General features: G+C 45.1%; 1 protein-coding gene across 1 annotated transcript in view; it reads left to right on the top strand.

Annotated features, from left to right (window-relative positions):
* The window catches only part of Dscam1 (Down syndrome cell adhesion molecule 1), a 365,478-nt gene that overhangs the window by 219,204 nt on the left and 119,898 nt on the right, over positions 1-26,376 (top strand). The window contains 1 exon segment of the mRNA XM_086548222.1: positions 9,738-9,887. Coding sequence (XP_086404348.1) covers positions 9,738-9,887 — 150 coding nt within the window.

The following is a 26,376-nucleotide window of genomic DNA, read 5'->3' as shown; positions in this document are numbered from 1 at the left end:
TCCCTCCCTCCCTCCCTCCCTCTCTCTCTCTCTCTCTCTCTCTCTCTCTCTCTCTCTCTCTCTCTCTCTCTCTCTCTCTCTTTCTCTCTCTTTCTCTCTCTCTCTCTCTCTCTCTCTCTCTCTCCTCTCTCTCTCTCTCTCTCTCTCTCTCTCTCTCTCTCTCCTCTCTCTCTCTCTCTCTCTCTCTCTCTCTCTCTCTCTCTCTCTCTCTCTCTCTCTCTCTCCCCTCTCTCTCTCTCTCTCTCTCCCTCCCTCTCCTCTCTCTCTCTCTCTCTCTCTCTCTCTCTCTCTCTCTCTCTCTCTCTCTCTCTCTCTCTCTCTCTCTCTCTCTCTCTCTCTCTCTCTCCATCCATCCATCCATCCCTCCCTCCCTCCCTCCTTCCACCCATCCTGCCATCCCTGCCGCAATTCTCTAATTCTCTCCCTGTCCCTGTTCGTGTCACTGTTCATAATTTCCCTCCATTGAGCGAGTTTCCTCTGAATATCCTGGCGTCTTAACGTAGTTTCCCTCGTCCTTTCCTTTCCGCCTTCCCTCTTTCCTCCGTGACCCCCCCTGCCCTCCCCCCCTCCCCCGCGCACCATCTTTATCAGTTGCTCCTCTCGTTTGTTTTAGGTTGCGTTTAAATCTGCTGGATTTTTTTTGGGGGGATAATCTTTATTTGCGGAATTTTTCCCATCTTTCGTTTTTCTTTATACCTCCTTGAAAATCATTTGGAAAAAGCTCCTCTTTCGAAAGAAGTTTGCCATTAAAGTTTTCCTTGCTCTTCTCCTCGTCACATTTTTTGAAAGTCTCCTGTCTATTGATTAGCGTTTTTTGTTCTCTTCTTTCTCTCCTTCATATTGCATTTTTGGCGTTTATCTAATTTAGTATTTTGTTCGCATCATTTTTTATTACTCCTCTCTTCATTTCGTTTCATCTACTCCTCCTTCGCATCTTTATTTATAATGCTTATTTCCATCTATCCATTTCCCGCCATGTTCTTTTATCTCCCCCTTTAACTCACATTCACTCCCTCTTACCCTTCCATCTACCCATTATCTCCCTTCCTTCCTCTTCTCTTCTCTCCTTGCATCCCTTCCTCCCTCCCACAGTTTCCTCCTATCCCTCTCTTCTTCCACTTCTCTTCCCTTCCTCCTTCCCCATTTTTAAAAAGCCCTCCCTTCGACTTCCACATTCCCTGTGCCCGACTGACTGTACGCACGCCCGCCTGTCCGTAGTGGTGGCACAGGGCTACGAAACGGACGCGGACAAGGAGTACGTGATCAAGGGCAACAACGCCATCATGAAGTGCGAGATCCCGTCGTTCGTAGCGGATTTCGTGAGCGTGCAGTCGTGGCAGGACTCGGACGGCAACATGTATTACCCGCGCGATAGCGATTATGGTAATTCTTGTGTGACTCTCTCTCTCTCTCTCTCTCTCTCTCTCTCTCTCTCTCTCTCTCTCTCTCTCTCTCTCTCTCTCTCTCTCTCTCTCTCTCTCTCTCTCTCTCTCTCTCTCTCTCTAAGCTTGAAATGATCTACGCTCTCTCTCCTTTTTCAGATGAATACGAAGAGGCGAGCTGATAGCAATGGCATTTCTTTCCATCCTCTGTGGATATCCTTTACCTGTTTATCACTGGCCCTTTGAGAACTCCCCCTCGAACCTCCATCTTTTCTCACAATCACGATCGCCCATCATCGCATCATCATTCGACACCACCACTCTCGGTTCGTTAACCCTTTCATGATCTGCAACCGTCAGAATTTTCATAATCATCTTGCCACTCATTTGAAGGCGTTAGGTCGTGACACGTCAGCTGCAGGCTTCTCGAGCCGAGGTATCAAGCGATGTTGTCACGTGACACGTTCGCAATGTATAAATCAAATGAAGTGTTATAAAAGTAATTACAAACGAACAAACTTCCTCCGGTACGAAGTGGTCGCACAGGAGTACACAAGTCGGGTTCACGACGAGGACGTCCTCAAAGGCAACTCTGCCATCCTCAAGTGCGTCATCCCCTCCTTCGTCGCCGACTTCGTCATTGTGCAGTCGTGGGTGGACGGAGAGGGAAAGGTCTACTATCCCTCGAACGCTTATGGTAATGGGAGTGACGTCATATCCCCCTCTTCTTTTTTACCTTCTTCATTCCCTCTTCCTCCTTAGGATATACTAGTGTTCTTATGCCTCTGTGTTCACCATTCATTTTCGAGGTCATTGTTAGTTTCAGGTATCTCATCTACCAACCTGAGACGATGTACATTTCATTTCTTTCACAGAACTTGCAACTCTGGTGCGATGTGCTCAAAATTTATGTTCACATTTCTTCATTATCATTATTACTGATCTTTCGCCTCAGTGGTGTCTCAGGGCTACGTTACCCAAGTGGTGGACGAGAGCGTCCTGACGGGGAACTCGGCTATCCTTAAGTGCATTATCCCGTCCTTCGTGGCTGACTTCGTGAGGGTGCAGGCCTGGGTCGACTCAGAGGGAAAGGCCTTCTATCCCTCCTCGAACTACGGTAATGCACCATGTTCGTAGGCCTAGGCTGAAGGGAAGGATGGAGGGAAGGGAAGGGGAAGGGCATGAGATGATGAGGAAGGGTACGGCCTGGCCTGGCTCGCTATTGTTTTCCAGGATCATTAATTATGTCGCCGTCCTCATTGTCTGCGCTCCACAGGCCTTTCATCACTCTGTCAGTTCTTCTAAATGTCCTTTTTTTCTCGCTTCACACTAAAAAAAAATCAAAACACCGTCAACCTCTGATCGCTCATGTTGCCTAGTCGATCTGTCTGTTTTGACGTGGCCTGCGCCGGCTCTTCCCTGCAGTGGTCGCGCAAGACTACCTGACGCAGGTGCTGGATGAGGCTGTGCTGCGCGGCAACTCGGCCATTCTTAAGTGCGTCATTCCCTCCTTCGTGGCCGACTTCGTGAGTGTGCAGGCCTGGGTGGACCTCGAAGGAAAGGCCTACACGGCGTCGGATCGCTATGGTACGCGCACTGGAGGAGGACTGGCCGGCTGTGGCGAAACTTTTATCTAGCTTATATCTACTTGTTTATTTATTTATTTGTTTGTTTATTCGTTTGTTTGTTTAAATACTTATTGGTTCGTCTGTTTGTTTGATTACACATTTGTATTCGCCTTGCAGATGGCGCGCCTTCTTTGGGATAAAGGTGCAAGCAAACTTTTTGAAAGAATTGCAATGCCCCATGTGTCCAGGGCTTTGCTCAGGTGTAACGAAAGCAGAGTGTGTTTTCTTTTCATAAAGTTTTGTTCCTTTTTCAGCTCTACGAAGCCTTGGCGATTAAACCCAATATTTATGAGTGTTAATTATCGCCACTTGTCTTTGTTAATGTTTGGTAATGAGGCGCTAAGTGCAGGTTATTGAATCAAGAATACAGTGAGGCATATCTTTTGTGTCTTAACGTCCATTAGACTACGGTTATTACCTTGCTATTGCACTGCTGCCCATCGTTTCCACATAGGCATTAGTGCCACTATCCTTTAATCATCACACCACCATCATCATCATCATCATCATCATCACCATCATCACAACCTCGGCCTCCATCGCGTTAATTTTACCCAAAGAAAGGTCTCTCGCGCCGGATGAAAATGGTACTCCTATTATCCGAATTTTTGTCGTCGTTACCCCGAGTCTTGTGTTAGTTACGGCCGCCGCTCGAGTGGGACTTCGGTTTGCTTCATTGTGGGGAAGGGGCTGGGGCTCAGTGTTTGTTTGTTTGTTTGATTGGTTGGTAGTGTGAGTGTGTGTGTATGTGTATATGTGTGTGTGTGTGCGTGTGTGTATGTGTATGTGTGCGTGCGTGCGTGCGCATGGATCCACGTGTTTCTCTTTGTGGTTGCGGGCTCTCCTATACTCTCTTGCTCTTCTGTCTTCCATCCAAACTAACCCTCTCAGTCTTCCTCTCCCTCTCCTCCTCCCTCCCCTCTCCCGTCCTCCTCGATGACCTCCATTTTCGCTGTTTTTTCATCAAAGATTTCCCCTTCTCTCCCTCTCCTCCCATGAAGTGGTGTCCCAGCAGTACCTCACTCAAGTTTGGGACGAGAGTGTCCTGAAGGGGAACTCGGCTATCCTTAAGTGCGTTATCCCGTCCTTCGTCGCGGACTTCGTCAGCGTGGAGTCTTGGGAGGACCTGGAGGGACGCACCTACCTGGCCTCCGATGATTATGGTAATGAGGCTCCCTCATGTGGAGCGAGGCTGGGGAGAAGGGACAATGGAGTGAGTGAGTGAGTGAGTGAGTGAGTGAGTGAGTGAGTGAGTGAGTGAGTGAGTGAGTGAGTGAGTGAGTGAGTGAGTGAGTGAGTGAGAGAGAGAGAGAGAGAGAGAGAGAGAGAGAGAGAGAGAGAGAGAGAGAGAGAGAGAGAGAGAGAGAGAGAGAGAGAGAGAGAGAGAGAGAGAGGGAGGAGGGGTGAGGATGTTATCGATTCAGGCTATCTGTCTCCCCTTGTCATCTGCCGTGCGTACGAAGATGGTGACGCTTATGCAGTTGACTGATGATAACAATGATGGTGATGATCGTGATTCAGATGATCCCTGCTTTCAACTGTTCTTTCCAGAGCAGAGGACGGTATTGCATGTCTCCCAATCTCCGTCCCCTCACTGCGTTCCTCTGCAATATTTTTTTCGTGTCGTGTGTTTGCCTTTCGTGTGCTCTCTCTTTAAATCAGATTTGTTGTTTTGATTTTTCATCCGCATGAAGAATGGAGAATTTCCTTCCATATTTCCCTTCACAGATAACTGCGAACGACTTATTGTTCCATACATTCTTTCTCACTCCCTTCCTCCCTCCCCTGATCCTCTGTCAACATCACAGAGCCTTTGTGTTTTGAGGGAAAAGAATGGAGAGTTAACAGCCTCGTTATGCAAATGCCAGCGCGTTCGCCCTCCGGTTAATGAAGGTGAAATATTCGATCATCCGCGTAGATGAGGCGAGAGGATGTCGTTAATGTTCTGTAGATTCGTCGTAGATGAAGAGGGATTGTGGAGTATGTTCATGTATCTATAAGTAAATCCATTTATTTCTTGTATGTTTCTCTTTTTTATTTAGTGCGAAAAGGAACATAAAACCGGGAAATGTCGGAGATTAGGCTCTGTGTCGGGGAATCAATGTAGGATAACCCTCAGATAACATGTTTGTTGATTGATTCGGCGGACGTGATAGAGGCCAGCCTGACCTGACCCGTAGGACTTTCGTCTCTGAGGACGGAGCTCACTAGGATTATGGTTGCGTGCTTCGTGCCGGCGCCGTAGGTTTAAGAGACGGCAGGTAGCGTAGCTTCGGTACGCCGATACGTGATTATTCGTCAATTGAAAGGGAATTAAGCTAGGGGACAGTAAGGCGATATTCGCTTGTCTCAAATTATGTAGAGGAAATAAGCAATCTGCAGCCACATAAGATGACAATAGTCAGCGCTGTGCTGACTTCTCATTAGACAATTATAACTTGTGTAATAGACGGGTTGTAAAGGCTTCGCTAACAGATGGTTCCGCTGTTTTTCCTCCTTTTTCTTACCATCGATTTTCCCTTTCATCTCTCCAAGACCGATGGTTATGGAAAGGGACAAATGAGTTATTCATCCACCCTCGGGGACAAGGGGCCGATATGATTATAACAAAGGTATAAGAGCAAAAAATATATAATCTATTTTTTATGCTATCGTCACCCAGTCGAGAAGAGTCGGGTGTGTGATATTGTTTTTGCCTTACGAAAGTGTACTGACGAGTGTGGTTGTCGTTGTAGTCGTGTCACAGAAGTACGTGACGAGGGTGATTGACGAGGACGTGCTGGCCGGCAACTCCGCGCTCTTCAAGTGCATGATCCCGTCCTTCGTGGCCGACTTCGTGAGCGTGCAGTCCTGGGTGGATTCGGAAGCCAAAACCTACGTCTCCGGCCAATCCTACGGTAATCCTGGCAGAATAAGGAGGGACGGGCGAGGGCGAAGTCAGGGGGAGGGGAGGGAGAGGAAGATAGGAGGAGAAGAGAGGATTAGGGAAGGAGGAGGGGTTTGGGGGAGAGGGGGGGGTGGTCAGTATTTAGGCTCATGGAATTGATGTTTTATTAGCGGTAGATTTTTGATGATCTAAGATAATTTCTTTCCTTATTATTTTACCCGATGTAAGTTTTTATTTTACAGTGTTCATTGATTGAAAAAAATACTTCCCATTATAATGGGAAATATATCTAGACAATAACTCTTTTACTAACTGTTTATTATTGATCTCCTTATGCGCGTTAGTACAAATGCACCAGAAAAAGCGACGGAGTAATAACAGCAATAGCACCAGCATGACGGCCGGGCATCCTGATCTTGCAAGCGTCACCAACACTTATGATTCTCTGTTCGGGAAAACTGACTTGCTCGCTTCCTCCAGCCTTTCCCTTTCTTCTCCTCTCCTCCTCACCCCTCTTCCTTCGATCCTTCTTCCCCTTCCTTCACGCGGAAAGAGTGCGAGAGGCGTGTGTGGTAGTTTGTGAGAGATAGAGAGAGAACGAGAGGGCGAGAGAGTTGACGTAAGGCGTGACCGGTTTGCAGTGGTGGCGCAGGCTTACGAGACGCGAGTGAGTGACGAGTTCGTGATCCGAGGCAACGCGGCCATCCTCAAGTGCTCCATCCCTTCCTTCGTGGCCGATTTCGTGACCGTGCAGGCTTGGGTCACGAACGACGGCAAGGCCTATTACCCTACGGACAAACACGGTATCTTTGTTGTAGGAGTGAAGGACGCAGCCTGCAACGTCGCTTCTTTTCTTTTCGTTTCACCTGTATTCTTTTTTTTTGCCTTTTAGTTTGATGATTTCTTATATTTTGTATATTTATGTATGTTTTGTTTTGTTTTTGTTTTATGTTTTCAGACGAATTATTTCTTCGTGGATTGATGTTTGATGACATGGCTTATCATGGCATCTATAATTCCTTACATTTTCTTTTGGCATTTCAGAAAAAAACGGAAAGGTTCTGTCAGGAAGTCCGCCACCTTTTTTTGTACCCCTCGCCGGCTAATATTTTATGTATATCCACTAAATTATTCTGCATTCAAATATGCTATTTCGAGGGCGGGACATTCTGTGTCCATGACTGTGCAGAATTTGAACATAAAGGCCATTTATTAATATCAGCACATTCTACACACACAAAAACACACACATACCCTTTCTCTCCGCTTGATTGATGCAACACGATATTTCAACGTGTACCGTGCATGAATTATAAGCGTTTCCAGGTGAAGGGAAGCGCCGCCGCAGCCACCGGAAGTGAGACAGATGCTGGACTTCCGGTGGCAAATACAAACACACTCATACGTCACAGTTATTCCTGGCATCCGAGTCTTCCGCCATGATGACGTAATGGGGAGGAAGGGCGCACGGGGTGGGGGGCATAATCGATTGTGTTTTATTGTGATTGAATGCTGTTTGTCTCCGGTACGGTGGTTCGCTGTGGCTGGGGGTGGGGTGGGGTGGATGCTGGATGCTGATGGTGACGAGAGATGGCTGGAGAATCCTTACCTCAGCCCTGGCCACTGGAACTATTTATAAAAATTATCATGTTCATTGTGATATATTATCATTGCTATTTTAGATTAAGGTTTTATCTTGTGTATTTTATTATTATTGGCTATGATATGTGATGGACAGCATCTGGGAGACACAACGAAGTGTTTATTTACTTCTGGAAATTTCCGGGTTTTGCCTTGTGCCTACATGACAATCAATACAACGCATACTGACTGTGACTCCCACATGCTGGTCTCTGTACTCTTAGGATAGTTCTTAAGGATGACTTTCTTAAATGTGTATTATTATTATCTTGTCAGCTTAGGTGAAGAGCTTGTAAAAATCCTTAAAATTTGATTTTTCTAATTAAAGTCCTAAAGTAATTAAATGGATTGATTTTTTAGCAATACCATTCGAAATTGTCAATATTTGAAGAACTAAAGTAACCTGTTATAATTTGACTCATTCAATGTTTTTTTATATTTTCAATTAGGTTAGCTAGATTGCCAGGATTTGCAGTATTTGCATTGAATTCCATATAGAGCGATCATCAAAAAATCTTCAGTCCTTATTACCATCGTGATTTAGTTAAACTAATTGAAATGATAATCTGAAAGATGAAACTGAAGAATCTCATTAGAGTCCACGCCAGTTGATGGCAAGTAGAAGATGGAGATTTTTTGACGTGCTCACAATTGGAATTATGGTGTGTGTTTATATATATATATATATATATATATATATATAATATATATATATATATATTATATATATATACATATACACATATATATATATATATATATATATATATATATATAAATAGATATATAATATATATATATATATATATATATTATATATATAATATATATATATATATATATATATATATATATATATATATATGTGTGTATGCATTTGTAAATTATTGTTAGTATTATTTAGTTGTTATTGTAAGCTAGCTGTAAAAGTTTGCCACGCATACGCAAGGAGGAGGCGCTAGTAACCGGCTCTGTCTCAGATAATCAAATCTTAACATTTTCAGTTTAACTTTAGGGATTCATTTGCTTGAGCCCGTAACTTCATTTGCATTTCTGAGATATCGCGTTGAAAGAAAAAAATGAAAAAATATATATCTCGCCGTGGCATTTCAACTTTGTGGAAAGCAATTTGCCATTTGAAACCTCATCACGGAATATTCCGCAGGAGTTGGATGGGACTTTGATTGTGACTTTGATTTGCAAGATAAAGAATTATAAAGTTTGATGAGCGACAGTTCAGCTTCAGGGAGCTTTCGAGACGCGAGATTTCTTTCTTTTTTATTTATTTTCTTCTTACACGGAATGTTTATAATGATCATTATTTTAGAGAAAATCACAATGAGTGATTCGTAAGATTAACTTTTCTTTCTCCTTGCACCACGTGGCGAACTTCAGACGGTTAGCTTCCCATCATATATCCATTTCTTAAAAGCAGATTCAAGACTTCACTCGGGATCTAAATTAAGAAGAAAAATTAAAACGAGCTGAATGTAATCGCAGAGTTTATATCTTCCCCAAGCCTTTTTACTTCCCCTCTAGCGACCACTAAAGGCAACGAGACCGCGACAAGCACCAGTGACGTCGGCGGCGGATGTAGGCGGAGTTTAAGTGGTCGTAGTGGGTGGAGTCTTAAGGCGGCGGGAGGAGTCAGAGGCTTTCGGAGGGAGGGGCTTCATCAGGGGTATGAGGGTTGACGGGCATTCGTTCGTGCCTGGAAACGCGTGCTTAGATTTTGCCGGGTTTCCAGTGAGTAAAATGGATGTGTGATGGGTTATTTTGTGAAGGGTTTTTGCTCTTTATGGATACCACTTCTTCTTGGACTTTTATGGACCTTTACTAGTCTTTACACGTTATGATAGACATTTCGTCATTTTGGTTTATGATTTTATTTGTGAACTTTTTATTTATCAAGGGATATTATAGTAAAGATTGATATAAATATTTAAAAAAATAGAGAACGTTGATGAAAGATTCACTAATATTTTGAATTATTTGTAATGGTTCAATAATGCTAAAGGAGAACAATATCAAATTAATTGAAAAACTGAAGTCATTATCAGTACTCACCACAAAAGGAACGAATTTCATACCACATAAAAATCAAATCACTAAATTAAAAGTCCAAGCATTGGTGGTGTTCTCTCACCGATCGGAAACGTTCATCACTAACGTTTCTTCTCCGTCTCCATCCCACCCCAGATGGCAAGTACCTGGTTCTTCCCTCCGGCGAACTCCACATCCGATCCGTCAGCTCCGAAGACGGCTTCAAGAGCTACAAGTGCCGCACCGTGCACCGCCTCACCCAGGAAACCCGACTCTCCGCCACCGCTGGACGCCTCGTGATCTCCGGTAGGTTTGGCTCCGGCGTCGGACGGGGGCCGTCAGGGTGGCTGCGGGTTGGGATAGGCTAGGCTAGGATAGGGTAGGGTTATGATTACATTATGTCGGGTCATATCATTTATAGTCAAGTATATGTTAGATTATAGCAGTTAGATTACTGGGTTGTTAGATGTGTTGGAGTACATCATTTAATTTTAGATTGCGTTAGGCAAGGATAGACTAGGATAGGTCAGGGTAAGCGTAGATAAGGATACAAGTGGTGGCAATTTAGATGTAAAGAATCGAAAAGTGATATGGGTGATAGAAGATTTAGGATAGATGTAGAATAAGGGAAATGGAGAGAACGGATAGGAGAAACAGAGGGAAATGGGAAATAACTCATGAAAGATAGATTATAAGAAAGTTAAAGGAAGGGTTTGGGATGTAATGTTGAAAATTTTGGAATCTTACTTAGAAAATGATATGGAAAAAATTATGTTAAGTCATACTTTTAAAAATATGTTTTAATCATGACAAATGAGTGAAGAGGAAACTCATGGGATCATGATATAGAAGAAAATAGGATTAAAAATAATTTGTCTAGATTGGCAGTTTTAGAAAGTGTAAGGTTTAGGAGATTAGATTAGGAAGGAGGGTTTGAATATATGTTTGATATATAAATTGGGAGGGTATTTTGGTGCATGCGTTACTGAAATATATTCAAATAAATTCAGCCTTTGCCATCTGGTCCCATGTAAATGTCTTTGTTTTCGGACCAGATTATGTAGAGTAAAGATTCATTGACATGAAATATGAAATATTTGAAATATATATATTTAGAATATGAAAACCAGTGACATCCACGGAGCGACACTTTTATGGCGGCATGGTGCGATTAGAGGTCAATATCATATGTGTAGTGTAAGCATTTTCGCCCGTGTTGCCATAGGGTGTGTCTATGGATGCCGCTGGTTTGAACAAGGAGCCTGAATGTTGGGATAGGGTACCCCTGCCGTCTCGCTAAATTTTGACCAATTGGCTTTTAAATTGTTCAAGTTTGTTCAATTAAAAGATTCGATCAGTAATCACGATTAGCAAAAAATATCCGAGAGATGTCGGATTGCTATGTTGCCTCTGTCTCTTAGATTTTGAATTTGATTTTTTTTGAGAGTTCAAAATTCCGTTGCGCGATGAGTCTCTCTCTCTTCCTTGGATTCTAAGAGAAATTAACGTTACGCGTGACGCATACACACACACACACATACACACGCACACGGACACGGACATAACATACAAAACACATGAGGTAGGGTTTAAGAAAGAAAGATTCAGTCAGGTATATTAAAGTTAGGATTTTAGAGAAGGAGATAGATATATTTTTGTCTTGATAATAATTACTTTGATAATGACTAATTATTCGAGTCAATTATAAGTAGATGTGATGGTCAGTACTCAAGCAGGACATCTAGCGGCAGCAAAGGTAAGTGAAGGCTTTGTTTTTTGTCACTCTGGTGCTTTGCTACTCCAATTATTTGGCTATGTGTGTCTGTCAGTCCAGAAATGGATTTTGCCACGTAGTTGTGTAAGTCTAATAATAAGGGGGGGTCCAAAATATGTTTCAAATGTTGATATAATACGGAAGGCAAAACAAATGTTTCTCTTAAATGCCTCTGCATCTACGGAATTGCTATGCGCCCGCACCAGAGTGATATTTGTGTTGTGATTACGTAGCATCAAAAATTAAAGGCTTGATGGGACAGATAAGCAGAGGGGACGCTTGATTGGTTGAGCGCGAACATCCTTGACCAATCATCTGGCTTTGTCGATCGCGCACCCGGACGTACTGTGCGGCTTTAGATTGTTAGCATAGGGACGTATATACAAGGGCATGTTGCCATTGTTATTTTTTGGAATGCAAGGAAAGTATAATGAAATATATATTTTTAAATTCATATACTGATTTTGGGTGTTTTCGGATTGTATATAATCGCGGAAATGGCATTTATGTTATATGTCTGGGTTGAACTGCGACAGAGACCCATTGATTGTCATGTTATATTGATATCAGTTTTCAAGTTTGTGAGAGTGTAACTTCAGTTCCATTTGTAAGAGGAATATGAGTAACTGGCTCGGCCTACCACCGCAAAGTATAAAGAGAGTGCTGGGCAAAACCTTCCCGACATTCGAGATTCCTCCAACTGTGACGCCGACGACCAAAGAAAACAAACAGCTGAAGACCTGGCACATCTTGGCGTTGCAGATCCAGCGGGGAGCAGCGCCCCCCACTTCACCACGCGCAGTCGTTCGCAGACTTTCGACGTTGGGGCAGGACTTCCCACTACGGTTCTTTGTGAGGCGCAGGCCAGCCCTCCGCCGAGCTTTAGGTAGAATGGGCGTCCTGTGGGGCGTGGATCACTCCTTGGTCACGATTGAAATCTCCACGAGATGGGGTTTCCTTTTCATTTATTCGTTGTGTATTTAGGAATGGTGTGGCTAGTTTTAGGAGGAGGAAGGTGATTATGGCAATTCAAGTTATCGTTATTATTATTTACGTATTTATAGAATTTATCGTTTTTTCTTGCGAGGAGATTAGATAATGAACACAGAAGTACCTTATCCCGACTAGCTATGAGGTAATTTTTAGTTTCGTCAGCAAGACTGCACGTCTCTCGGTTACTCTTGCAGAGGTTGTGGCAATGTCTCCCCCTAAGTTACCGAGTAGGAATAAGGCGCAGAATTACGAAGTAGCTCAAGGAGTTGCCACCACTTTGCTGTGCGAGGCCCAAGCGTCGCCTGCGCCCGACACGAGGTAGAGTAACGGCGTTTTAGTTACGGGTTGCAGGGAGGACTCGTGGGAACGACGCCGTTCCATAGGTCCGAGGATGAGGTTTTTATGTCTCGTGTTGTCACGGCAAAGGTTGAGGAGTCTGCTGGCTTGTAGTGTTGAGGAATGTCGTCGAACGTTAATAGGTGGGAACGGAATATGTTCTTTTTTGTATGTAATCTATGTAGTTATGCCTTTATTGAAGAATTCGTATCGTCATTCAGGCTCAGGTTGACATACCGTTAAAGAAAAACCCAAGTAAAGACCGACAGTAAATGAAATGGAACAGCATTATAAACAAAGACTACCTGATTCAGAGCCCATCGGCCTGGCTGCGCCCAAGCTTCCTTCCAAGGAGACGGGGTCGATGGTGAGCCAAGAGGCAGGCTCCTCCTTCTCCCTCCTGTGCCAGGCCCAAGCCAACCCTGCGCCCGCCGCCAGGTTAGTACGCTCTTCCCAACTTCGGTGGGCGCCGTGTCCGGGGAATGGACTGGTTACGTTCGGTAGTCTAGGCGTGTATCTGAGAACGAAGGCGTAGTAGGTGGCTGTGTAGTTAAAGAGAAAGTGTCTTTATCGCGGTGTTTATTTATTTGTTGTTGTTTTTTCGTCTCGAGGTTTGAATGATTCACGATTCACGTTTTAAATTACCATCAGATAACTATAATTCGTCCGTGTCTCATATTCAGTCCCCTTAGTTCAAGCGCCCCCCCCCCCCTCTCTCACTCCTTAACCGGAAGCCTCTCTGCTCTCATTGATCGGCTTCCTTCCTCTAGAGCCGGTAGGGAGCAGCGCCCCCCGTCTGCCCAGCCGGGATAAAGGGGTCATAGTGGAACAGCGAAAGGGCGCGGTGATCCCTCTCTTTTGCGAAGCCCAGAGCCATCCCACGCCGCGATTTAGGTAGGTGGCCGTGCTCAGGCTGACGGAGGAACGCGGGCGCAATGGATTAAGATATTGTGTGTTTGGGAGAGAGATGTAAAGGGAAAGAGAGATAGAATAAGGGGGAAATGAATAGAAACGAAGAGCGGGAACGACAGAGAGATAGATAGAAAGAGAGAGATTGAAATAGAAATAGACAGAGATATATATAGAGAGAAGAATTTAAAAGAGAGAAACAAAACCGCAAATAATATAGAATGAAGATTAGTCTCGTATTGATGATCTTGGGTGTGTGAGAAAGACCCGCCCTATCGCAGCCAGCCGTCGCTCACTTACACACACACACACACGCACACCGAAGCCTCTCGAGTGGCGCTGAAAAGGCGGTGAGACATTTGGTTGTTTGCAGACTCTGTCGGAAGCTCTGGTCCTCGCTTGCCGTCGGACGATCGGCTTCACTCGGTCTCCAAGGCATCGGGCGCGGACTTCGGCCTCCTTTGTGAAGCCCAGGCCTATCCGCTGCCGAGTATTAGGTAACGTTTTGGTATTAGATAGAATTAACGGTCGATGTAGGGATGCTGCTATTTTCAGAATCAATGTCACATAGCGTATGTTCTGAAAATTCTCATCCACATAACCCATACAAATTGCCAGTGACATTTAAAGGCCTATATAAACACCGTATCTCACATTCGGGAACCTTGCTACCCTTAAACGCCGACAAATTTCATCAGTGTCGGCAACCTCTGCTCCCTCAGAGCCCATGGGGAGCAGCGCCCCCCGTCTGCCCAGCAAAGATAAAGGGGACATTGTGGAGCACGAGGCAGGCTTGATCGTTCCCCTGTTTTGCGAGGCGCAGAGTAACCCCGTCCCTCGCTTTAGGTAGGTCAAGGCCTCGCGGCAGAGAGCTTAAAAGGTCGTATGGAAGGAGTTTTATTGTCGGTGTTATTGTCCTTAAAGATGCAGTGCCAGCGGAGGGGCAGGGGGTTAGATCCTACCACAATGGAGGTCATGGGTTTCTTCCTGCCTCCGCAGACGATCATCAGGTCGTTGTTTGCTTTGGTTGTTTGCAGACTCGATAGGGAGTTCCGCCCCCCGCTTGCCCTCGGACGACAAGATCACGACCGTCACTAAGCCTTCAGGGACGGATTTCGGCCTGCTCTGCCAAGCCCAGGCCTTTCCGGTGCCCGAGTTTAGGTAACCTTGTCTGAAATAAATTCGCAGCAGTATGCATATGCAAATAGTGAGCCAATTATCCGCAAGTAAGGTGGGATATTGACAGAGGTAAACAAAGATATCTAAAGAAATCGTCAAGTAAATTTGTCATCGGTATATGTTGAGCTGAATTCCTGAATCTCCTTCGTTTGTTTGTCTGTCTCATCTCTCTCTTTCTCTATTTATCTATCTCTTCATCTCTCTTCCTTCCTTCCTTTCATGCTTTCTTTCAGTTTGTGTGTTCATACGGACTCCTACGCTTATCTACATTGTTGACCGTTTATAATTTCATCTCGCGTGTCAACAAGATACCAACATCGCCTTCATCTCGAAACTTTTCCCGTTGCCTTTAATTTCGAACACGAGTCTGCTATTGACTCGGCAAACATCATCATTCGCTGTTCCCACATCCAGACTCCTCCCTCCTCCCGCCCGTCCTCTTTAAACCCCTCCCGCTAGAGTAAGTAGTAGGATAAGCGAGGATAAGCTTTCCCATGCTCCAGCTTCCTCCCCTCCCCCCCCATTCCACCCTGTCAGTCCTTCCCTCCCTCGACAGATCCTGTAGGGTTGACGAGTCCAAAGTTCGTAAGCGAGGACGTGTTGCGCACCGCCAGGCGCGCTGGTGACAGTCTGTCCCTCTTCTGTCAGGCGCAGAGCACGCCCCCGCCCACCCACAGGTCAGGTCATGCGTTCCTTATGTGGCTGTCGCATAGGTGGGGGGATACGTTGATGAAAAAGGGTTGTTTGTGTCCGTTGGAATATTGATTATTTATGTAGCTGTTATTGTTGTTGTTATTATTATTATTATTATTATAATTATTATTATTATTATTATTATTATTATTATTATTATTATTATTATTGTTATTATGATGATTATTATTAATCGTTATTATCATTATTATTAATCGCTATTATTATCATTATATTTTATGACATTAAGAAAATATAGTAATTCCCTGGAAATAAACTGTGATATCGAAATGTAATTAAGTTGTGGGCTTAGTCAGCTAAGCGAGCGAGTAAATTATTTGGGTGATTTGCGCTTTTTATGATGGACTCTTGATTAAATTAATTAGGACAGCAATCAGGGAACACAATTTGTTGACTCTTTTTGTGAATTACAAATCGAGAAAAAAACACGTAAACAACATTTATCTCATTAACGACGATTTGGAAAAAAGCGAACACGGAAGGAGTCCCCCCTCCCCCCCAGTCTCACACCTCACTTTTGAACCTCTGACTCAGTGCACATCCTTTTACCAATCCACACGAGCAGAACCCGTAGGATTCTCGGCGCCCAAAATCCCTAGCGAGGATCTGATAAGGACGAAGCACCCACGCGGCAGCCACTTCGCCCTCTTCTGCCAGTCGCAGGGCTATCCCGTCCCGCAGTTCAGGTAAACCTTTTGCCCCGTTGCCGCTGGTCCGTGCCGCAGGAAGGGTGGTACTTCGCCTGTGGTAATTCGGTGTTTCGTTTGTGCTACAGAGAGTTTTCTTTTGATCCGCGTAGGATTGTGATGAGGACGGAAGGTTAGAATCCTTGGATTTGTGATGATGATGATGAGAGGTTAATTATCCTCTTCTTAGGATTTGTGATGAGGACGAAAGAGGTTAATTGTTCTTGGTTTTGTGATGAGGATGAGAGCTAAATAATCTTTGTCCTGTTGGTCTTTGAGTTATCTCGCACGTTGAAGTGACATGGGTTTCTTTGCTTTTCCCCCAAGATCCCCTGGTGAGTATGTGAATTTCAATGTTTTTTAGAGAGGGATGTTTCATATTCACATTCGCTGATAGGATCAATGTTTAATGGACTAAACGTATAGATTATTGGTGATATACGGCTAAGGAACAATAGGGAGTATCTGTGCTTTACGAAGAATTCGCGTCATTGAGGACCGGAACAACTAATACAAAGGGAAGTTCGTCTGGCACTTCTCTTTAAGACAAAGCGAATAGGAGAAGACGGCAGCGGGAGGAGGGGGAGGGGAGGGGTTAGGCTAGGAAAGGGGTACCTGTCGTGACTCATTCTCCTGGAAAGGGGATTCCCCGCCTGACTCAAGCTTGGCTTCGTCCCGTTTTTAGATCCAGTAGGCCACTCTCCCCCCCGAGTGGCCAGCGTGGACATAGTTCGAGCCATACACAGAGTGGGCGCGAGCTTCGGCCTGCTGTGTCGCGCTCAAGGCTTCCCTTTGCCGGAATTCAGGTAGGCCTGGGCGGTCGCTGATTCACAGTTCTCGGTCTGGATGCATTTCAGGATTCACGTACCACGTTCAGTCGTGACGCCCTACACACACACACACACACACACACACACACACACACACACACACACACACACACACACACACACACACACACACACACACACACACACACACACACACACACACACACAGAGTTCAATGGCTCCTTGTCTAGTAATCATAAAGGATGATGAATAATGCGTTCCTGACCTGTGGTGACATAGAGCCAGTAGGTTTTTCGGGGCCGAAGACGCCCAAGGACGACCTTACCAGGGAGCTCGTGGCCCAAGGGCATGGGACGTCCCTCTTCTGCCCCGCCCAGGCTAACCCCGCCCCTACCACCAGGTACAGTCTGCTTCAGTCTCCCTTGAGTTGATAAGCGCTGGATTTGGTATCGTCGCAAGTAGCATTGTCTTCGAATTTTATCGTGACACCAAGTTATCTTTCAATTGATTGTTTTGTCGGAAGAGTGAATGGAGAAGAGTTTTTGTTCAGGATGATATGGGTAACATTTCACATGTTATGGCGAGTAGTAAGTAACTGTATTTCTGTAGTATATCCGAGTTTTTGAAACATGAGAGCGAAGACAGTTGTAAAGTTGATTTGTCAAAATCATAGGACAACGCGCCATGAAAAGATCGCAAATATGGCGTGGTTTGGGTACCTTCCCTCTCAGATTGACAATATTTTGAGAATATTGGATTAAATAGCCAGTACCTTTCTTTGCCACACCTGTTTAGAGCCCGTGGGACTTTCTGGACCCAAGTTCCCCGATTCAGAGCTCTCGCGCACCCACGGCAAGCGGGCCGGCACCTCGTTCTCGCTCTTCTGTCAGGCTCAGGCTTATCCAGCGCCATCATACAGGTAAAAGGCTCTCGAAAGATATTATGTTGTAGTAGTATACGTATGCGGTTATGTATGTATGTACGTATGGATATATGTATATAAGTACGTACATGTGTATTTACGTATGTATATATGTATGTACATACGTACATATATATGTACTTACGTACATGTGTATGTACGTACGTATGTATGTATGTATGTATGTACGTATGCATACGTACAAACATTGTACGTACGTACATACATATGTATGTACGTACATATATATGCACGTATGTATATATGTATGTGCTTATGTACGTATGTATTCAGATTCTCAGGCACATCAAAGGTCTATAGAGACTTGCAAGGAATACATAATTCTTGGAAACTTTGTACACAGCGCCACCTGATATCTAACTGTACTAATGAAACCTAACGAGAAAACGCGAAAAATAACGGTCAGGGGACCCTCACATTCATTCCTCCAAAAAGAGAAACGGAAAAAAACTACTATGGAGGGACTGCATGACTCCTCACGCAGAGCCCATGGGATTGTCCGCGCCAAAGTTCCCTTCGACGGACACTTCGAGGAGCAGCTCGAGAGCCGCCGCCTCGGCCATCACGCTCCTGTGTCCCGCGCAGGCCAATCCTACGCCACGCTCCAGGTAGACAGACCCAAGTTGGAAATCGGCATGTCTGTCGGTGGGGATTTTTTTTTGTATCTTCGTTCGATTTATTTTTTTTATATATCTATTAAAATTGTGCTTTTTGGTATTCGTTTTGTCATCGCTGTTCATGTGGATAGTTATAACGGTGTAGACCGGATCCGAAATAGTAAATTGGTAAAGGTTCAGAATTTAGATACACCTACATCGGCCATCACATCCGCGAAAAGAGAGAGAATTCAATTTGGTTTAAAGGAACTAAGAACTCAAGAAAAAGGCACCACATTCAGGTTTTAAGATTTGATTATCTGTCTTGTTGCTATTGGTCACTCCAAGAGAGATGCTCCAAGAAGATAGTAATATCTCTCTCTCTCTCTCTCTCTCTCTCTCTCTCTCTCTCTCTCTCTCTCTCTCTCTCTCTCTCTCTCTCTCTCTCTCTCTCCTCTCTCTCCCTCCTTCCTCTCTCTCTCTCTCTCTCCTCTCCCCCTCCCCCTTCCTTCTCTCTCTCTCCTCTCTCTCTCTCACTCTCTCTCTCTCTCTCTCTCTCTCTCTCTCTCTCTCCTCTCCTCTCTCTCTCCTCTCCTCTCTCTCTCTCCTCTCCTCTCCTCTCTCTCTACTCTCTCTCTCCTCTCCTCTCCTCTCCTCTCATCTCTCTCTTCTCTCTCCTCTAATCTCCTCTTTCTCATCTCTCTCTCCTCTCTCTCTCTCTCTCTCTCCTCTCTCTCTCTCTCTCTCCTCTCTCTCTCTCTCTCTCTCTCTCTCTCTCTCTCTCTCTCTCTCTCTCTTCTCTCCTCTCTCTCTCTCTCTCTCTCTCTCTCTCTCTCTCTCTCTCTCTCTCTCTCTCTCTCTCTCTCTCTCTCTCTCTCTCCTCTCTCTCTCTCTCTCTCTCTCTCTCTCTCTCTCTCTCTCTCTCTCTCTCTCTCTCTCTCTCTCTCTCTCTCTCTCTCTCTCTCTCTCTCTCTCTCTCTCTCTCTCTCTCACCCTTTCCTACCCTCTCTCTCTCCGCTCCATCTCCTTCTCCCTCCCCCTTTTCCTCTTTCTCTCCCTCTCCCTATCTCTATCCCTCTTCTCCCTACCTCTCCTTCCCTCCCTCCCTCCTTCCCTTCACCCACGCCCCACCAGAGCCCGTGGGACTGTCAGCGCCCAAATTCCCTAATATCGACCTGTCACGCACACAAGGGCGACTGGCGGGTTCGGCGTTCCCCCTGTTGTGTCAGGCTCAGGGACATCCCGCTCCGTCCTTCAGGTAAATGACTCTGCTCCTTTGGGTGTGAGATCGCTCGAGAGAAGGCCAAGGTGAGGTCTGCTTTCGTATCCAGGAATGAAGGAGGTGTTTTGTGAAAGGCATCGTCTATGGTATTATAGTTGGTGTATTTTATATTGATGTTCGAGAAGATATGAATTGTTATTTGTTAGAATCCGTTGTAGTCATTTCATCGGGTCTCATGGACATTCAGCGCAGTGCTTAATACTTGTCAACGTGTAAATTATACTTAACAGCATATGCCGGGGACGGTAGGGGTCTATATAGAATACTGCAGGATGTTTTTTTTGTGAAATATGGCGTGTTTATCACCCCTTCCCCTTTTTCCCAGCCCCCGTGGGCTATTCTGCTCCCAATTTCCCCAACAAGGACGTGTCGCGCACTACCTTGGTGAACTCGGGCACAAGCATCTCGGTCTTCTGTAATGCACAGGGCCACCCCGCACCGCGCTTCAGGTAGGCATGTGATTTAGAAGAGATTTTATTTTAGTTTTGTTTTATTTTTGCGTTTGCGGTTGCCTTTTATATCTACAGTAGACCCTGCTGTTCTATTTTAGACAGTTCGTAAAGAAACGTTAGTTTTTTTTACGAATGAGAGAGGATTAGGATGCAGTGAAATTACTTACTGAAATTACAATTTGTGTTCCATCGCCTCAACCAAGTTTTAATATTTTTTTCGAGCAACATTCAGGTCATATCCGAAATTAAGGTAAATCCGTCTTTTGCGTATTTAAAGAGTTTTTAAAGTGAGGTAGTCTTGTAATCCTTGGTTCAGATGCTGTAGGTTTGTCTGCTCCAAAGCTGGCCTCCGAAGACTTCACCCGCGGGAAGCTCAAGGCCGAAGGCAGCAGTTTTTCCCTCTTCTGTCGGGCACAGGCCAACCCTGCCCCTGCCTTCAGGTAATAAAAGCACCTAGCAACATTTGATTTTATGTCCACTTACAAGTTGTGTTACTATGTGTCACTCGTGGCAGTCGCTCTTTCTCGGGCATTGGCTGAAGGCTCTCGTTCTCGTCCAAAGCCTTTTATTTTTCTTCATATCAAATATTCGTTGGAAAGATCCCATGGGTTTGTCGAGCCCAAAGTTCCCGGGCGAGGACGTATCAAGGTCGAAGGTGAAGCCATCAGGCGCGAGCTTCTCCCTCCCGTGTGAAGCGCAGGCCCACCCGACTCCCGTGTTCAGGTAAGGTCAGGTGTGTGGTCTGTATCTTAGCGAATAACCAACCAAAGCGATCTCTTGTTTTTCGTCGCTGACTATCATTAAGACAATCGCTTGCTCCACTTATTATTTTTTAGGTGGGCGGATTCATAGTCCATTGGCATTTTATGATTATTTGCCGCATATTTTTAGTTATGTACAAATGTACCAGAATTGTCCCATGATGAATCACGCTCCAGTATTGGCAGTTAGCCACATCCCAACACGGTGTTCAGCCCCTAGCCATGTCGCTGGCCTGGTATAACGACCCATTCTCTCGACATGGATGCTCAGTGCTCTCTCATCCTCGATGTAGATCCCGTGGGCTTGTCGGCGCCCCAGCTTCCCAGTCGTGATCGGTTGGCAACTGACAGGCTGTTAGGATTAAGTTTCTCGTTGTTTTGTCAAGCCCAGGCCAACCCACCGCCAGTCACCAGGTAATATGCCTAAGTTTTCCTGGACGTGTATGTATTGTACGTATGGTTTTTGTAGGGACATGCAGAACTTGATTCCTCATAAGGTGTCCGATGTGCATTTGGTAAAGGTAGGGGGACATACGCTCGTTTATTTATATTTGTTAAAGGCAATTTTACCTTATTCTGATGTATTTCATTCGTCGATTTTTTCGCAAATTATAATACCCACTTGGCTTACTGGTTGCTCTTGTGCAATAGCGACATATATGCTATTCCAATTTCGAGAAAAATGTCAGTCACATAAAAGCGATATTTGGACGGTTAGAACTGAATCATGAAATCTTTCCTTTTCCTATTTAAAATATTTGTTCATAAGTGAAATATCTTTTCCAGCACATAGTCAAATATGGAGTCGCACATCCGTAGATTTTCCACGCTAAAAAAGGGAGACGCTCGATCTGAAAACATAATATATGCAGCCAAGTTAAAAAGCCCATGTTCGCTGCTTTGTTCCGAAGACTGATGTGTAGCCTTAGGAGTTATTTTGACAAATCTCGATGATAGGATGTTTTAATTAACTTTTGGTAAGTCTTCGTTGGATCACTTTAGCCCGCGTTAATTGGACCAATCCTTGCACCGATCACCGGAAATGTCTAATTAGGTCTTATTTTCTGATTAATTGATGTTGAGGTAGATCTCGTCTGATTGGATATTGATTTCTGGTTACGCTGAAGAGTGAGATATCCTCTTTTCTCTCTCTCTCTATCTCTCGCTCTCCCTCTCTCTCTCTCTTTCTCTCTCTCTCTCTCTCTCTCTCTCTCTCTCTCTCCCCTCCCTCTCCCCTCCCCATCCCCCTCTCCCTCTTCCTCTCCTCCTCTCCCCCTTTCCTCTCTTATATATATATATATCTTTCTTTCTTTCTTTTTTTCAAGTACATGTACGTGCACAAGGACACGCACATATACACACACACTCACGCGCGCACTCGTATAATACAAAAACACATAAAAGAGACAAATCTACATCGTATGGCTGAGGAGGCCACCATCAAACCGTGGCCAGGAGTCCTTTGTCCAATTGTATAGTTGTCCTCTCCATATACATTCCCACTTCGACCTTCCTACCTGCAGAGCCAGTAGGATTCTCAGCACCCAAGTTCACGTGGGAGGACCGCGTACTCGCCATCTTGACGCTGCTGAAACCCCAAGGAAAAACTGCCTCCATCTTTTGCGAAGTTCAGGGTTTTCCCGCCCCCGAAACCCGGTAAGGGATACGTAAGGGCTAGATGGTACTTCGGGAGGGAATTATGAACGAGGCCTATTATGAGGGCAGTCATAGTCGTATCATTTCTCGCCATTTCCGGAAGATTACGGTAGGGAGAATGAGTCATTTATAAGTTAATGACAATTACAAGGAAGGATTTTAAAATGACATGGAAAACACACACACCTGGTTCCATTCCCACGACTTAAGTGAATCAATAGGCACGTGCTACATCCTTTAGTTGGGTCTCTGGTCTCTAGTCTGGTGAACCCACCCCAGCCCTTTCTCTGCCCACCCCGCCCACAGAGCCCGTGGGATTCTCCGCCCCAAAGTTCACGTGGGAGGAACGCATCAATACTGTCCTGACAGTGGTGAAGCCCAGCGGCGTTAGTGTTTCCGTCTTCTGCGAGGCCCAGGGCTTCCCCGTGCCTGAGACCCGGTAAGGAAGACCTGAGTGATACGTGAAAATTGTATGGTAGTGTTTTAATGTTATCTGAAACATGGTAGAGGGGAGATGTAAGCATTAATTTAACTATGACATGGCACTTGAGGGATTCTTATTGGGGAGGATTACACATAACATATTCTTTTCTATCTAGAGTGCATAAGTTCGAGAGAGAGGTTACAGAGGAACGGAAGTAAAGAAAACAAAGCACACCTTCGTTCTGAACCTGTCATGTATTAAGGCGGCAGGAGAGTACATAATATCCCAATATAATCATCTTCAACTGCGTGATATTTACTGGCGATTATTCGCGCGAATAGAACCCATGGGGAGCTCTGGTCCACGATTGCCGTCTAGTGATAAGATTCACTCAGAGACAAAGGGTCTTGGCACCTCCTTGGCTCTTCCGTGTGTCGCGCAGGCGCACCCCACGCCCTCATTCAGGTATGTTTGAGTCATGGGGAGAGGGGGAGGGGGTAAGAGATCGGGAAGGTTGCACCTCGAGAAATTGGTTTAGATGACAAAGGATTCATTGTGATAGGATAACTGAATATTATTTTTTTACTTATTTTCGCCTACTTCATCTTGAAATGTACACGAACACAACACAAGGCTTGACAGTGACAAGTGTTACGGTCCTTGTAATCAAGGGATACTCGAGATGTCCTAACCCGACGGCTTCTATCCTTTATACTGCATATTGCGCCAAGTAATCGCGCTTAGGCAGTAATTGGCCATTCCCATGGTGTCTGTGTCAGATTCGGTGGGGAGTTCGGCTCCTTCGATCCCCGTGGAGGACACCGTCAGTGCTAAGATTAAGCCTCAGGGTTCCAGTTTTGCTGTGCCGTGCAGCGCCCAGGCTTATCCGCCTCCACAGTACAGGTACGGTCAATCATGTGGTGCTGTTTAGGTCCAGGTTCCCAGTCCATATTTCGTCCTGCAGACACAACAGTCAGGCTCATTACAGTACCAATACGACACCCCCTTTTTTTCTCTTGGCCTATAATTACGACCTTCAGGCTACACTATTCAGGCTTCTGCGACCCATACATAAGACACTCAGGCTCTCTTATGACGAGCAGTACTGAAAACATTATGGCTCATACTCTGATATTATATTTGCTCATGTGATTGGGTGAACTAGCCCCCGTGGGAAGCTCAGCACCCAAATTGCCTCCCCGAGACACTGTAAGCAAAGAGGTGACGCAAAGAGGCTCGAGCTTCTCCCTTTTCTGCGACGCCCAGGCCTTCCCCGTGCCGACCTACAGGTAGTTGAAGATGTAGTGGTTTCCCTTACTACTTTATTCATACTGTACACCCGGTCATGGGAACACATACTCGTATTAATTGTTACAATTTCAGATGTCTCTTGTAGTTGATTGCACCTGTTTTGTAGTAGGAAACATTTTACAGTCATTTCATGATTAAAGATGACATGGTAGAAGACCGATTACCGTCCTCTGCAAAGAAAGTACCAAGGAGGTACCGAATAACCTTAAAACTTTTACAAGTCTTAAGATAAGCGAATGATGCTGACAGTGTTGGTATGGAGCGACGGCCCTATCCCAAACTACCTAGACTTGTTGATGATTTTCCATGCAATCAACGTTTTGTTAGATCCCATGGGAAGCTCGGCGCCCAAACTGGTCGTTGCTAAAGGCACGATAAACGCCGTAACAGTGGCTGCGGACACTTCCAACGCGCTGTTCTGCGACGCCCAGGCTCATCCGACTCCAAAGTTCAGGTAGGGTTTAGGAGTGGTAAGTTATATCAAGTGGAAGGGAAGAAAGGGATACATATATTGTTGTCCAGTGTTGATACCGGGCGACAGAGAAAGATGAAGATGTATTCGACTGCGGTTTTTCATTAAGTATGTTCTTTCATCATTTGTGTGTGAAGGAGAGCTCAGGCATTATGACGCTTTTGGGCGCATAATAACGAGAGGCATAGACCAAGGAGACAGTTTGGGTGAGGGAAAGGTTCCATCTGGTCAAGGCATATGGTGAAGGTCACGTCATGTGGTTTCGGTCTTTCTGACTAACGCTAGATCCCATGGGAAGCTCGGCTCCGCGGATGGGAGTGGTTGAGGGCACGATCAACGCGGTGAAAGTGGCTCTCAGGGCTTCCGTGGCGCTCTTCTGCGATGCCCAGGCACATCCGATACCCACGTTCAGGTAAAGTTGTCGACAAACCCAGTTATTCTTGTAGACCTAGGTAGCTCCACGGCGGGAGAGATCAGGAAGACGAGAGAGCGCGCAAAACCGCCAGGCAAAATAGTACCAGGGTCCCTATCCCGATAGTTATGAACTAACGTGTCCTGCGCAACTGGATGTGAGAGGATGATTTTGCATGTCGTCGATTAGATCCCATGGGAAGCTCCGCCCCGAAGCTAACCGTGGTCAAGGGGACGATAAACGCCATTATCGTCGCCGCAAAGACTGGCATGGCGCTCTTCTGCGATGCCCAGGCTCATCCCGTTCCCAAGTTCAGGTACAGTGATACGGGGTACCAGGGCAAGGATCTGCATATTGAGATAACACCACAGGAATATAAATAACATAGTTACTAAAAACATTCAGCGGTACATACACATGTTTGTATGCTACGCGATATTACCGAGATAAAAGATGTCTGTTACGTGTATCTGTCTGTGCGATAATGAAATTTGGGTGTCACATCCCGTAGATTTGGCAGAGAGAGAAAAAAAACTGGCAGGGGTTGGGTGTGCGTGTTTTTGCACTAGAAAACACAGGCATTTTTATTACTGATATGTTTCAAAGTCAAATCGTCAATGCGCGTATGTGTGTGTGTTTGTGTACTTGTGCTCTTAGAGATATATAGTACGTAAGCATAACTTCAGAACCCGTGGGAAGTTCTTCACCAAAGCTACGGTCTAAGGATACCATCAACGCCGACGTAAAAGCAGGGACTCCCACTATGTCGCTGCTGTGCCAGGCTCAGGCTCATCCTGCACCGCAGTTCAGGTACGAAGGATGGGGAAGAGTGAATGGGTGAGTTGAGTGAGTGAGTGAGTGAGTGAGTGAGTGAGTGAGTGAGTGAATCGTACTGGGACTACATTTGAAAATCAGAAAGGTAATCATTATTTTCTATAAGGTATATCGTTAGAGAATATAACACAATATGACTATCCCTAGGACACTGTTGCAGTATTCTAATGTATTATATGTACCTATGTACCTATTTACCTATTTGCCTACGTACCTACGTACCTATGTATGTATGTATGTATATATGTATGTATGTATGTATGTATGTAT

The sequence above is a fragment of the Penaeus japonicus genome, unplaced genomic scaffold (assembly GCF_977035675.1).
Source record: "Penaeus japonicus unplaced genomic scaffold, GWHDUDI00000001_assembly GWHDUDI00000002, whole genome shotgun sequence".
Taxonomy (NCBI): Eukaryota; Metazoa; Arthropoda; class Malacostraca; order Decapoda; family Penaeidae; genus Penaeus; species Penaeus japonicus.
This window is presented reverse-complemented; position numbering and strand designations above follow the sequence as displayed.